This window comes from Schistocerca americana, chromosome 2 (genome assembly GCF_021461395.2).
Source record: "Schistocerca americana isolate TAMUIC-IGC-003095 chromosome 2, iqSchAmer2.1, whole genome shotgun sequence".
Lineage (NCBI taxonomy): Eukaryota > Metazoa > Arthropoda > Insecta > Orthoptera > Acrididae > Schistocerca > Schistocerca americana.
This window is the reverse complement of record NC_060120.1, coordinates 906,456,130-906,472,536: the sequence shown is the minus strand read 5'-3', so window position 1 is coordinate 906,472,536 and position 16,407 is coordinate 906,456,130. Positions and strand designations below refer to the sequence as shown.

The following is a 16,407-nucleotide window of genomic DNA, read 5'->3' as shown; positions in this document are numbered from 1 at the left end:
CCTTCTTCTTCCAATTGGCTTAAATCTTCTTACCTGTAGAGGTAATCTTTCTTCAGTCATTCTTTCGATATGTTAATTCCAGTTTCTCCTATTTTCTTGTATTTTTATTGAGGATGTTTATTATGTTCAGTTCTGCACTAATTTCCGAATTTGGAATCTGTCCGTTCTTGTGCATCCCTTTATGCCCATACAAACGTTGCCGGGATAGTTCCTTAGAAAGGGCTCGGCCGACTTCCTTCCCTGTCCTTCCCTAATCCGATGAGACCGATGACCTCGCAGTTTGGTCTCTTCCCCCAAACAACGCAACCCAACTCTTACAATCATCATCTCTGTTGGTTGTATTCGACTTTCATAACGTTGACCTTCAAGCCACGATTCACTTCCGTAAACAAGCTCTGGAACTGCCATTGTCTTAAAAAATTTCAGTCATGCTTCTTTCCTCATTTTGTTTTTTAAACTTGTGTTTATAGTTCCACATATATTCCCGAATTTTGCTGATTTCTTCTGTATGGCTCCGTCATATATACGACGTCACAACGTAAATAGTTAAAACGTTTGGCATATTCTATTGTTTTATTGTTGATCACAATTTTTGTCCGAACAGGTTATTTCCCTTTGAAAACCCTTGATTTTGTCTTTTCTGAAACCGTCAACTTGTACTTTTCACAGACCTAACCTAATAAATGTATTCCTCTTTATCAGCCAGCATTGTCAATTCAAAACTGCTAAAGCGTAGTTTTTCCGCAGAACAACTGCGCAGTGTGGCAGCTACATATACCACATGGGTAAATCTCTTGTACGATGAGGAAAGCTACATCGCTTCTTTACGGAGACGCCATGCAAAGATCCGTAGACAGTGATATCGTATGCAAAACTGGGACTCTGATAACATGACACGGTCCTCTCATTTATCCAGTGTTACTGGAGACACAACTATCGGTGGTCCTTTCTTTGCTGCCATATGGAGTGAAGCCCCAACAGTGGTTTCTGTTGTGAGTGAGCAACTCGCTGTGCTATATTTGCTTGTTTACCGAATTTAGATGAGGTTACCCCTACCTATTTTGTTCAGACGCTCTGAAATACATAAATTTTTGGGTAAAATAGCTGAGATCATAAGTGCTCAATAATGTACACACTCTGATCACAAGCATCTGGACACCTATTAGTGGACATTTATACGGAATCTGTCCAACCTTTGCCATTATGACGGCTTGAACTACGCTGGGGACACTTTCAATAAGACGTCTGAATGTCTTTGAAGGAAAGGCAGCCCATTTTCCTCAAGAGCCGAAACTGGAGAATGCAGTGATGTTGGAAAGCAGGCTCTGGAGTGAAGCAGACGTTCTAATTCGTCCCATTGGTGTTCCACTGGGGTAAGATCGGGACTCTGGACAGCCTTTGTTATTCCACGAATTTGAAGAAAAGCATTTTTGTAGCCATCAGATGAACGTCTTCAACGTTTTTCTTTACCAGTTCCGATTATAACAAGCATCATAACTGGAAGAAATGCGGTGCATCCCAAGAGACTATTCTTCCAGTTATGATATTCATAACAATCGAAATCGGTAAAGAATACAGTTGAAATGTACAGGTGGTGGATATTAAAGTGCTTTTCTTCTAACAGTTAGCAGCTGTAGTAAGTTATATATATATATATATATATATATGAAGTAATAATTTCATTTATTATCCACAAACCATTCCATCACAGATGATGCTTAATGAAAAGATACATTGTCCTCCTAATATAAACAATCATTGTCTCCGAAAAGTTTCTCTGTTGTATGAAGTGCAGAATCCTTTAAAATGTGTTGATATCTTACAATATTTAGCGTATTGGTAAGAGCAGTAAGGGAACCACACGCTAACCACGAAAAGCACTCCCACACCGTAACACCAGCCCCTCCGCACCTCACTGTTGGCGTTACACATGATGGCAGGTAACGTTCTCCGGGCATCAGCGAAACCGACTTCCATCGGATAACCACAGGGTACAACGTGAGTCATCACCCCAAACCACTCGTTTCCAGTCTTCCACTGTCCAGTGACGTCACTGTTTACACCTTCTCAACCGACGCTTAACATTGACGACAGAAATGTGTGGGTTACGAGGAGTTGTCAGACCATTGAATCCCATTATTTTTAAATCTCTGTGCATTTTCATTGTGCTATTTGGACAGCTGGTAGCAGTTTGCAACTCACGAGTGAGTCCTTCCGCTGAATCCACGTGATTTTGAAGCCACTCTCCGCCATTCTGGAAGGTGCCTGTCCGTCAGGGGTCATGTGGTCTGCTTGGCCTTGGTTTACCTGTGGATTTTCGTTGAAGTTGCCACTTCACAATCACACATTACCAACAGTCGACTTGGGTAGCTTTAGAAGGGTTGAAATGCTCAGGTGACATCCAATGGGTAGTCCACGTTCGAAGTCACTGAGACCATCAGTTGTGCTCTTACTGACTCTCCTTTTATAGTTGCGGATCCGCCTCTCGTGACATCTGGTGGTCAATTGCGTCTTAGTTAGGGGTGTCCGGATACTTGTGATGAAAAAGTGTATGTATCAAAGCACATAGCACAATGCATGATTATTCATGGTGTTTTAGATTTTAATGCCCAGAACAATATTATTAGAAACATCACTAATTTTAGTAATGCATGTTAAAAAAGTCCTCCCGGCTACCCGCGCGATCTAACGCGCGGTCTAAGGCTTGCCAATCCCCGGCACGAATCCGCCCGGCGGATTACTGTCGAGGTCCGCTGTGCCGGCCAGAGTGTGGATGGTTTTTAAGGCGGTTTTCCAACTGCTTCGGCGAATGCGGGCTGGTTCCCCTTATTCTACCTCGGTTACACTATGTCGACGATTGTTGCGGAAACACTGTCTCCACGTACGCGAACACCATTGTTACTCTACCACTCAAACATTTGGGGTTACACTCGCCTAGTATGAGACGTTCCCGGGGCTGGGGCCGAACCGCACAGCGGTGGTGCGGTGGGTGGACTGCTGAGGCCTGTTGTGGAGTTGTGAAGCCTCTCCGTCGTTTCTAGGTCGCCGAATTAATACACACACACACACACACACACACACACACACACACACACGAGGCATGTTACGCAATACAATTAAAAATAGCAAGAAAAATCTAATTAAATTAATTTTACGTACATTCACGCACACTGAGCAAATATCGTTGGCCCTCTGGTTAGAAGGGCAAATAGAGTGCTGTATTATTTATAAATCGCGTTCCTAGCCACGCGTTGCTGTGAGTCAGTTTGATGAAACGGAAAAGAAAGAAAACAGAGAGCACACGTTTCTAACATGTTTTGAGAATTGGTTATAGGCCCAGATCTTCTTCTCCCTCTCTGACTCTGTCCATCTACTCCTCCTTGCTGCTCTTTCTGTCCATCACCTCCTCCCTCTTTTTATGTCCATCTTCTCCTCACCATTTCTCTTTACCTCCTTCTATCCCTCTCCCTGTGCGTATTCTCCTTTCCGCTTTCTGTCTCCATTTCCTCCCAGCTTTCTGTCCATTTCCAACCCCCCCCCCCCACCACCACCCACTCCCGTCTCACCCTCCTTGAGCCTTTTTTTTATTGTTACTGCATGTCCAGATTCCGTAGTGGTATTCTAATCATAAACTGATAAGCCATAAATACAACTTTCTATGTCTGTTCGAATGTTCATTAGAGTATTGCGTAGAAATTTAAAGTAAATCGATCAAGAATAATAATCTTTCCCCTTTAAATATTACATATTTATTTATACATTATATATATTAAAAACATGAGCATACAAAACATCAGCATATTTCGATTTAACGTTGTCTCATAATTTCAAAGCAATCGTTGAAGAACTTTCAGAGATTTAAGACTTTGAACAAATGAACAATTACATTTTTAGCCAGATTTCCCCAGTAATTATTACATATATGATAGTGCACTATTATAGTATTCTAGTAAGTATATGAAAACACGCTTTATTCGAATGCAAGCAGCAGCAGCAGCACTCCGTCTACAGGCCACAAATAGCCCATCGAGACTATCCGACCGCCGAATCATCCTCAGCAGAGAATGTTGATAGGAGGGGCGTGTAGTCAGCACACCGCTCTCCCGGTTGTTTTGATGGTTTTCTTTGACCAGAGCCGCTACTATTCGGTCGAGTAGCTCCTCAATTGGTATCACGAGGCTGAGTGCACCCCGAAAAATGGCAACAGCGCATGGCGGCCTGGGTGGTCACGCATCCAAGTGGCGACCACGCCCGACAACGCTTAACTTCGGTGATCTCACGGGAACCGGTGTATCCACTACGGCAAGTCCGTTGCCATTCAAATGCAAGGTTGTGCTGAAATTTCAAAGCAATCCGTGAAGAACTTTCGGAGATTTACGATTTTGTACAATCGAACATTTACCTTGAGTTTATATAGATGTATGTAAGAATATAATGATAATATGTCCTCAAACATGTTTAACAAATTTCTGCTGGTTATTTCTTTATATCTTTGATACAGTCGATAACTTAACGATAGTAAAGTCATCTCTTCCAGTCTACACTGACGTTTAACGTAAATAATGTATACATATATCTTTGCACCTTAGCTGTTTGTGCTATCAGTACATGTTGAAATTTATGACCCTAATGTAAAAGACGGTATTTCAGCGTCACACTCCTAATGGTAACCTTCCGCTCGAAAAATCATGACTGTGCTGATAATAGTACTCGCGACAGTGTCAAGTTATTTAATTAGTATTATACGCCTGTTAATGTTGAGCAGGAAGAATATGACAAAGGTACAGCGTCCTAGAGAAACCTGTAGCCGCTGCTAACGATACGAGCTCTTATTATACTAACGATGGTGAATGAGTAGGATGTGATCTAGGGAAAATCAGGAATTGGTGAGGTCGGTGCCTAACTTACGTACGATTAGGATGGACGTCTCACTTATGGGAGACATTTTATATTACACTAAATGAAGTACGGTTTGATGTATATTAGTCAGTTAAAATAGTCACAGATAACACACGTTATTCTCATTTATGTTGTTTTTGTCAAAAATTAATTTTATTGAAATTCGTCGTGTAATAAATCAGTCTGACTATTCGAAAAGTGTGGTCGTCAGTCAAGCAGCAATATTTCATACGCGTCATCAGGAAGGTAGTTAGGGGAGCGAGAGTAATACAAAGTTAATCAACGACATACGGCGCCCTTTATGGAAAGTGCACGATTTCTGAAATACTTGGAACATTTTAAATTGCATGTACATGGGCAATATATATTTCTATCGTTTCTAACCTAAGGCAGTTCTTTCTATTTCCAACATCTTTTAACCAAAATTCTTGTTCACTGAGGGATATCATGGCACCAAAGATGCAACAGCTGATTAACAATTTGTCATGTGAGCCGTCTAAAGATGATGAAAATTTTCGAAACCGGTAATGGCAAGGAAGAATAAAATGTTTTTAAATATGTCATTTATTTACTAGCTATTTAGCTGTTACGAAACCTATGGGTCGTTGTAAAACACTTACCCACGCACAGGCAAGGGGCTGGCTGCTAAGTTTGTTACAGCCTACCCCTCCCCATATCTATGTTGCAGTCACTCTCACTATAGAGTGTCACAGATGCATACGATTGGTATCTCCCAGATAGCTAAGCGTGTTAAATTGCCCACTTCCCTGACAAGTCGAGTCTGCATGGCGGACATGAGCGTGGTTTTTAGTAGGTTTCCCACATCCACCTAGGTAAATATCTGTATGGCTCACAAGTCTTACAAAAGTGATACGATTCGCAAACAATTTGAAAAATGTTGTAACATCTGACCATGCAGTGTACAATAGGCGCAGAAAAAATGGATTCCGCCACCAGGGGGGATGAGGTAGGGCAAAGGGAGCTGGAGGCAGCTTTAACTGCTTTTGGCAATATCGACTCCATCGTAATAATAACCAGTATATAGGTACGCTTGTTCTCCACGTATTTTGGAAAAGTATCAAACCAGTCTCGACCCTACACTGGCTGGATAAAGTGTATCTGAATAGATAGATGGAGATGTCTAAGGATATGATAACACTAACAAGAAAATTAGGAGTCATACAACATTTGATAAGCATTCGTGTGAAAGGTTGTGAAATGCATTTTTCACGCAACTGCTTTAAGAAACCTGTAAAGGCAACATACATTCACAAATTCGTTAATATCAAAATTTACACAATATAAAATCAAAGTTTGCAATCAACGTGATCAGCATAATGGTTGTGAAAACAGATCTGCTGACTGTGGCTTTTAGAATGTGTAAATAAGGGGGATGCTTTTTCAGTCACTTCCTCCTTCAGTCGAGAAGTCAGTCCTTCTATACTTTTATCTTGTTGGGGAGAGGAGGGCGGGAGAGGGGTCTTTCGTTATCAGTCTTGGCGTATTCAACTTTCTGTGACTGGCGGGTCCTACCTATGGAGTCCTCAAACCGTGTCGGGTTTATTGTAGGCTGCAGGTATGGTCATCCTGTGAACGCGCGTCGATATCTGCCTGGAATGTTGTAATATCATTTAAACTTCATGATATAGTTTCATGTTCCTTTTTGTTCTCTTATTTTAGCAATCAGTCAGTGACATAATTTAACCTGTTAGATTAATATACACATCGCACGATTCAAAGAGAATATTATCAATATTAAGATTGCGTCCGTTACTCTATTATTTTTTGGTTAAATGCATGCAAAGCCAACGGCCTCGGGACAGTGGTGACACCGGTTGCAGTCAGATTACTAAAGTTAGGCGCTGTCGGGCTTGTCCAGCATTTGGCTGGCTGACCCTCCGGGTGTGTTGAGCGTTGTTGGCAAGTGGGACACATTCAAACTTTGCTTAAAATACGCTGGGAAATATTGTGCGATTGAAGGTCGAGGCGGTCGGAAGCGGCTGCAGGCCGTAAACGCGCCTCGCGCGACGCGCAGGCCGAGTTGCCGTGCTCTATGCAGCATGCACGGCTTACACTACGTAGGTACATCCTCATCCGCCCTCTTTTAAGCAAAATTTGAATCACAATAGCAACATGCGTTACATCACTATACGCGTCTTTTCCAGAGCGTTCAAATTGTGGTAAAAAAGTATAGCGTCCCATTTAAAAAACATGTATTTGCCTCATTATCTCGGTCAATATAAACGTTGTAATTATTGTGCATGTACCAACGTACGTGCCCCACAGTCCACTATGATTCGCCGAAAACCGCATGCCGATACGTGCAATCCCCCCCGCCCCCGGAATAAAGGGGGTGTTACGTCTTACGCGACTCACACTGTATACCACATTATCCCCCACGCTTTTGGCTACAAAACATTTTTCAACATAATCTCCTTTCAATGCGACGGCCTTACCTCGTCTTACTGGGAGGACCTTTATTCCCCGCATAGCAATACTCCACTCGTCGACGTCGGAAACAACATCTGACTGCATGAATAACGTCCCCATCATCCACGTACTGCTTCCAGCGGAGTGATTACTCATAGGACGAAACACATGGAAGTGGGAAGGTGCGAATTTGGGCTGCAGGATGCATGAGAAAGAACGGTTCACCGAAGTGTTGTGAGCTCCTCTCGGATGCGCATACTTCTGCGAGGCCTCGCATTGTCATGGAGAAAGAGAAGTCTGTTTGCATTTTTGTAGCGACGAACACGATGAAGTGTTTTCTTCAGTTTCCTAAGGGCAGCACAATACACTTCAGAGTTGGTCATTGGGAGGACATTAAGTAGTACAGTTCCAGAAGACCGTCGCCTAGGCTTTAGCGGCTAAGGGTGCGGTTTGAACTGTTTCTTCGTGGGAGGGATGGTGTGGTGCCACCCCTTGGATTTTGCTTCCGGTTCGAAGCCACGAACCCCTGTTTCATCGAGCCTGTGACGATGTTCGACAAAAAATTGTCACTATCAGCCTCGTAACGAGTAAGCAATTCCGCACAGACGATCCTTTGCTGCTCTAAATGTTCCTGTTAGTAACAGCTGATGGACGAGTGTGTCAGCACTAACAACAGAGACGTCCAGTTGTGCAACGAGGTATTTGACTGTGATCCGCAGATCCCCTCGAATGAGAGTGTCCGCACGTTCTAAAATCGCAGGAGTAACAGCTGTGTGTGGCCAGCCAGCAGGCGGGAGATCGGAGTGGCTTGTGCGACCTTCTTGCGATGGTGACACACGCTTCGCCCAACTACTCACCTTGCTTTTGTTCACTGCCAGGTCTCCGGAGACATTCTGAAAGTGCTTATAATTATCTGTGATGCTCTGGTCTTCTGCTAAATGAAACTCAATGACAGCTCTCTACTTGTAACACGGCTCCGTTACAGATTCCTTTTTCAGGGCTACGTATGACGTCACTACCTGTCAGAACTTCAAGAAACCACAGGAGCTGAATTGGAAATATTCACGATGTTCCACAAAAATTTTGCATTTTTTTCAACCTAAATTGGCCGAGAAAAAAAATCTGTTGCATTACTTATCGAACGCCCTTGGTTCTCATTGCTCCCCCTATCCCCGACACTGCCACCAATCCACACAGCCTACAATGCAGACAGATGCTTGGTACACCAGGTGGCCCTATGACACGTAGTCGTAGTGCCAGGGCAGTGCAGACGGTCCGGCTGGCTGCATTTACTGCGCGCGCCCCCTCCCTCCGTGCCGCGGGAGCGACCGGGTAGCGGCCACACCCTGTTCGCTGTGCGCATGTGTGGCGGAATCGCGCCGTTGCCATGGCGACGGACGCTGCCGCGGCGCAGGACCTCCTCTGGCCCGCTGATCTCCGGGTCGGTTTGCAAGTTTTCCCTGCAAAATTTCGGCGAATTTCCCAAAATTCGGTGAAGTTTTTCCTGCTGCGATTTTTCACTCGGCAGTTTTCCGCACTTGGCGCGTATTTCAGTCGTTCGTTTTGCAGGGAAAAATTTTGTATGCCTTTCGTCCTCGTCGAGCGCGTCCACCTCTCGCCACTTCTTACAGCCTGGCACAGAAAGAACGCCGCACAGCTGCTTTTACCTAAATTCGCAAAATTTCACCAATTTTTTTTCTTTTTGTTTTCACTTGCCTGGAACAAACTTTGTTTCTGGGAGACATCAGTTCAGGAGATGACACATATTTCATCAATTATGAATATTTGCGTCATTTTAAAATCTGTTATTAACACTTACTTAGTTCTTTATTTATGCTTTTATTTCATCTGGCAATATTAGGGCTTCTGGCCTTCACTTACACCTAACGAGACATTCTTGACAGCCCAACACTGCAGTACGCATAACACATCAACAGTACATAATAATAATAATAATAATAATAATAATAATAATTGTTTATTGTTATTATTTCAGTTTTTCATTATCCAACACAAAATTACCACCAGACACACAGACATGGAAATCATAGGCCAAACAACAACAAAAAACTCCTCTTACTTTACAAGTAAACTGCCACAGTCAAAAAACCATAACAGAAATGAAACAAATCTCTCCTCTCCCTCCCCATCGCCTCTTAAACACACACAAGCACAAACACGCACACACACACACACACACACACACACACACACACACACACACACACGCACACGCACACGCACACAAACACAGAGAGAGAGAGAGAGAGAGAGAGAGAGAGACGCGCGACTTAATTATTAAAAAAGCGTAGGTTCACAGGTTAGCAACGCTCACAACCTACACGAAAACAAACGAACAAATATAAATACAGTAATATTGTGCAGAGTGAGAACACATATAACCATAGTTCGATTAACAAACGCGAGGTTAAGTGTAAATAACGAAAATGGAGCGCAAGAAATCCTGCAGAATGGCAAAAACTTCCAATCGTATATGTGAAACGCACACTTTCGACGTTAGCCACTGCTGACAAGGAGGGGGGAAGGAGTGGACTGGAGAATATGTGAACTAGAGGCAACAACACCGTAAGTAATTTGTATTCCAACATCATAACCAAACGCTGTTTTTAATCTAAAACATCCAAAAACGTACAAACATATATACTCAACTTCCAGAATAATCACGGAAGATGCTTTATAAATAAAATCGAAAGGCATTTGATGTAAAATTCTCTTTAGTTAAAGTGCAGTAAGCTTACGACGGAAAAACCCTTAACAACGTATAAAATTCAACCATACGAATATATCACCAACTTATCCTTCTGAAATGAAGAAAATTATACATTATATCATAAATAAAAGTTCATTTGATTTTGACGGTGGTTCCAGTAGTGTGCTAAAGAGTTGTTCACACATAATGAGCCCAGTCTCATCTAGAATACGCAATACATAAAAAATTCAACGCGTTTTTCCAGAGAGACTGAAATATGCCATTATTAAATCCCTCTTTAAGAGGAGTAATGAGAGAGAGAGATGTTAGTAACTACCGACCTGTTTCACTGCTGACACCATTTTCCAAACCTTTAAGAAGGTGATATATTCTGGAATAATATCTCACATTAGCAACAATAATATCCTCAGAAGATCACAGTTCCGGTTCCAGCAGAGTTCACACATCAAATTTTACAGGCATTAAATAGTAAAAGAGCGCCTGTTGATCTTTTCTGTGCCCATTCTATGATTCTGACTGTATGAATCACAGTATTCTCCTAGATAGATTGAAATTTTATGGGACTGATGGGACAGCCAACCAATGGATAATGTCATATCTAACCAAAAGACTACAGAGAGTTGTACTTCGAAATTCAACCAGTATAGTATGGGGACGCAATACTGACTATGGGAAATCACGTACTGGATTCCCTAAGGCTCACTCTTAGGTCTATCATTGTTCCCCATATATGCAAACGATCTTCCATCTAATATGCAACAACCAGAATTATTTCTTTTTGCAGATGACACCAGCATTCTAATCAATGCAAGCATACATTCAGAAGAGGAAGAAAGGGTAAAAGATGTTGTTAAAAGTATCATTGATTGGTTTTCGGCAAATGGTCTCAACGTCATTTTTAAAAAGACACAACATATTCAGTTCTGCACATCTAGGGGCTACACCAATGTTAAGTGTAACACAAGATGAGGAAATGGTAAATAGGCTGGAAACTTCAAAATTCTTAGGTGTCTATATCAACGAGAATTTAAACTGGGAAAAGCATATTTTGAAACACCTAAAACAACTTAGTTCGGGTACAGTTTCCCTTAGAATCATTGCAGATCTTGAGGAAAGACAAATCAGAAAGTTACCATATTCTGTATATCTTCATTCATTAATAGTATACGGAATAATGTTCTGGGGTAACTCAGCTTTAAGAAAGAAAGTCTTTGTTGTTCAAAAAGTGCAAGAATAATAATAATGTTGTGTTCACCCTTGATCATCACTATTGCTTCACAGTATATTTATTCCCTCATGAAGTTTGTTGCAAGTAATTCACTACAGTTAAAAAGAAATAAGGATGTACATAATTACAACACCAAAGGGAAAAATAACATTTATTACTCCATGTTATGGTTGTTGTTAGCACTGAAAGGCGTACACAATGCTCCAACAAAAAATTTTAATCAATTTTGGAGCATAGAAAGGTCTTGGTCTCCTAATTTCATTTCAAAATTTCATCAGACTGAAGCTGAAGCACAAACTGTACAAGAAAATTAATGATAGCAAAGGAGTACATAATAACATAAGTATGCATGTTACTATTCTATATTCAGAAATTTCCATTATTATTGTGCTTACATTAACATCAAACTTTTGTACAAATCGCACGAAAGTGGGCAAATAGACTGTACACAATACAGACCTCGCTTCATGTAGGCATATTTGACAGTGTCGTTGTCTATTCGCATGAAGCCTGAGCCAAACTGAAAGCATTAAGCACAGAAAGCAAGCCAAAGAGTAACTTTACACACAACTGTGCACTGCGATTAAGTACATGTCAGAATCTCGTGAACAACATGACAAAGATACATTTATGCTATTTTTATGGAGGAGAAACTCATATGATGACAGCATGAAATGTGCGTCGTTAGACAGCATCGAAAAGAACGTTACAGAGATAGTTGTTAGTCAATAATCAGAACAGGAGACATATTTGCAACCAATAACTGGTGTGTCATAATGCGAACATAAAACCGATATAGATAAGAAATAAAACGTAAGTTGTGAAGGAATAAGTTTACAACAGCCACTAAATAATATGTTACATAGTATCACCAAATGTAATCATATTTCAATACACACATTTATAATAAAAGACTTAACAGACTCATAAGTGAGCCCGTATTAGTGGCAAAAACTTGAAATGAAACAGAACTATCGTGCAATAAAAGGGATTTTTAATTTTTTTTATCTTAATCATGTAGTATTAGATCACACAACTGTCCAGCTGTTATGAGTTTGCAGCCATCACAAAATGAAATGTTACATAAGTATGAACAATTATAATCATTCCAACAGTAGAACAAATAATGGATGATGTACCATACAACCATTTAGGTAAGCCTAGAAGAGTGGCAACAATTTGAAATAAAATAGAAGCAAATATTACAATTTTTTCTTTATTTTATCAGAAGGTGCAACAGCTCTGCTTGAAGTAGATGCTTGAGAGTATCCAAAAACATCTTAGCGTATTGTTTCTGAGGATGTAAAGTTACGATCACTGGTTGGCAAAAACTGATGCGTAGGTTGTTGTGCAGTTGGCCATAGTCATATAACATTTCATTTTGTGGTGGTTGTAAACTGGTAATCGCTGGACAGTTATATGATCTAATACTACACCATTAAGTGAAAAAAATTACGAAAATCCATTTACTGTATAATAGTTCATTATTTATTTCAAGTTGTTGCCACTAATCTGGGCTCACCTAAATTGTTCTTTTACATGCCATTTATTATATGTTCGTCTATTGTAATATGACTATATTTGGTGATACTATGTAACACTTTATTTAGTAGCGGTCCTAAACTTATTCCTTCACAACTTACATTTTATTTCTCATCTATATGGGTTTTATGTTTACATTTCACCACACCTGGCACTGGCTGCAAATAGGTCTCCTGTTTCTGATTATTTATTAACTATTATCTCTGTAACCTTGTTCACGATGTTACCTAATGAAGCAAATTTGGTGCTGTAAGTTTATGAGTGTCTGCTCCGTAAAAATAGCATAAATTCATCTTCGCAAATGCAGAGTTGTTTGTAAAATTATTTGCCTTGCTTTCTATGGTTAATGCTACCGCCACGTACAGGTCAGTTTGGCTCTCGCTCTATTCGAGTAGACAATGGCACCGTCAAATACATCTACAAGACATGAGATCTGTATTGTACTCAGTGTATGTGCTCACATTCGTGAGTTTTGTACTAAAGTTTGATTTTAATGCAAGTATGATACTAATTGAAATTTCCGTATATAGAATACTGAGATGCATACTTAAGTTGTTATGTACATATTTGCTATCGTTAATTTTCTTGTAGACTTTATTCCACAGCTTGAGTCTGACGATGAAATTTTGAAAGGCGTAATGCTCAATAAAGAATTTTGCGGTCAAGACAAATCTGTATTTGAACGTTTTTCCAAATCTGAATGGTCGCCTGCTACTACTATGGATGCATTTCTCCATCAAGTAATGCAATTTTAATCATACCCAGTGATATAAAATCTCAGACAGCAAAGTGAAATCTGAAAACAAACTGAAAAAGTTTCTCCTTGACAACTCCATCTATTATTGCAATTTGTAAAAGGTGGTGGGTAGGAATTACTAATTCGCGTCTGTGCATTTAAGAAAAGTAAATAAATAAAATAAAAAATAAATAAAACACTTATAGTTTTAATCGATAAAACATGATTTGGGATAACACATTTATTTCCTAAATAACTGGATGCGAACACAATGTTCAGCATTTAGCCATATTTACAAATTAATTTGCGATGTGAATGTATAATGACTCTTTCCACATCATTACGATTTATTGTGCAAAATTATCCATGGAACATAAAACTATTCAACTAGAAATGCGATAACCTATAATTTTTCATTTTTTTATTTTATTTTCTGGTCATTACTTATGCCTCACATTAATAATAGCAAGTATATTGCTATTGTTATTATTATTAAGTCCAGGAAGTCCACACTGAAATCCTAATAACGTATTGAAACTATATAGAGCTACTACCATAGACTACTATTTGGAACTATCTGGGGATTTGTCTGCAATTAATTTGGAAAGTAATGGATGATTCCAAAACATATCTTATCGATTAAAACTGTAATCAAAGATTTCTTAGGGTTTTAAATTGCTGCAGACCACAGACCCACCATTACAATATAACATCCAGTAAACGTACGATCCATTACACCAAATGTAAGCAGACATGTCATTCAGAAAAGACTCTCTAACGCTTAAATTTATTTAGATGTTAACAAATTTTTCTATTGGAATTCTGCATTTTTATCATCCCTAGCTCGCCTATGAATTATTTTGCTGCTCAAATAACAAAACTCGTTTACTACAATAGTACGTTTCCTGATATTAATCGATCAGTGTCTCATATTTTAAATAAATACATTTTATTCTCTTGTTTTAATTTTGTTGATATTTGATTTATCTATTTTCATGACATTGTTCAGTCCGTTCATTATTCGCCTTCAATGTCCTTGCGGTCTCTGACAGAATTACAAGTGTTATAAAAAATAGTTATAAAATTCGTCCCACGTCCCACGCTGAGAAAATTACGCAACAAGAGAGGCTCATTGTCAGAAGAGAATACATGTTCTGAGTTGTCTGCAAACACAGTTCTGCTGCGACACGGATAACAGGTGCAATGGTGCAGCAACTGGGAATACCCTACAAACTTGAAGTACATTGAACATTACGATTCTTGTGGGTTAAACGGCTAAAATGCACAAGGATTCACAGAGAAATGCTGGCCGTATATTGACCAAACGCAGTGTCACGTCCACAGGTTGTGAAATGGTGCGACAACCTGTCAAGACCGCACAGACATGAGTGATACTGATCGGGAAGGAAGGGCATCGACATAGACCAAGAGGACTATGTCCAGGCAACTAATGAACTGAATCGCATCAGTCGCAGATTTTGCAACGATGAGGATGTTCACACAACGGTTCTCGAAAGCCTCCGTGGCCAAGTAGCGGTTTTCTGTCGGGGAGAAACTGAACAGTTGGTAGAATGTACCGAGCGATGTTTACAGAAGCTTGGTGACAATGTTGAAAAATAGTGCCATAGATCTGTAAGGCGTAGCGTGGCAAACAGTAAAAGTTACTTGGTCTGCCAAAATACTCGTAATGTGTAATTTAATTTCCGAAATTCCTTCGTAGAATGTCATCGACAAACAAACTGCAAAGCTTTTATTTCTACTACTTGCACTTTCATTACTTTTCGAAATCACTTTTTAGTTTAGTTCACTACTTGCTCAGTGCACAGATTGAACAACACTGGGGACAGGTTGCGATTCTATCTCACTCTGTTCTCAACTACTGCTTCCCTTTCATGTCGTTCGACTTTTATCAATGCAGTAAGGCTTCTGTAAATAACCTTCCGCTCCTTGAATTTTATAACAGCTGCTTTCAAAATGTCAAAGAATGTACTCAAGTAACACATTGTCAAAAACTTCCTCTAAACCTACAAAACATTATAATTTGTGTTTTCATCCAGTCTGTCTCCTAAGTTAAGTTATACGGTCAGTACTATCTCGCATATTCCTACGTGCCTTCGGAAGCCAAACTGACCTTCCTCAAGGTTGGCTTCTATATAGCAGAATTCTTTTGTAAGTAATAAGTGCCAGTATTTTGAATCCATCATTTATTACTGTGATGATTAGGTAGTTTGACACCTGTTAGCACCTGCTTTGTTTGGAACTGGAATTATTACAGCCTTATTAAGATTTGCGGTTATTAGGCCTGTCTCTTAAATCTTGCATATTGGCAGGAATAGTTTTACCACGGGAAGTTCTCCCAAAGATCTCAGTTATTCTGATGCAATGTCATCTAATCCAGTTTCTTTGGTCGTATTTAGGTCTTTCACTGTCACATTCTTCCCAAGTATCAGGCATGGCGTGTCTTCATGTACTTCCTCTACACTATTTCATCTCTCAAAGCTTCACGTTTGTCTTCCATCGTACTCCTTTCTCCTGTTTGAGCTAATGCTCTCTTTGAAATCCTAAGACAGCCTCTGGTTCTCATAAATTATCCATGTTCATCTTTTTAATTTGATACCTTGCTACAATTTCTTTAGCTTCAATCTAACCAGTAGATTAAGGTCAGAATCCGCAATTAGTTCTACTAATATTTTGTAGAGTAAACTCTAATTTCTAAAGCTCCATTTTATCGTTATACAATCTGTCTCAAAAGTTTCAGTGTCTCTATCACTCTTCCGCGTTTATAGTCTTCTTACACAATCCTTCAATAAATTATTAGTAATGATTAGAAATTATGCTGCA

At 39.9% G+C, this 16,407-nt stretch overlaps 1 protein-coding gene across 1 annotated transcript in view; it reads right to left on the bottom strand.

The window, feature by feature from the left end:
- LOC124594536 (protein Wnt-4-like) overlaps positions 1-16,407 on the bottom strand; it is a 297,425-nt gene that overhangs the window by 143,602 nt on the left and 137,416 nt on the right. The window contains exon 3 of the mRNA XM_047132909.1: positions 8,623-8,961. Coding sequence (XP_046988865.1) covers positions 8,623-8,961 — 339 coding nt within the window. The remainder of the gene's footprint in view (positions 1-8,622; positions 8,962-16,407) is intronic.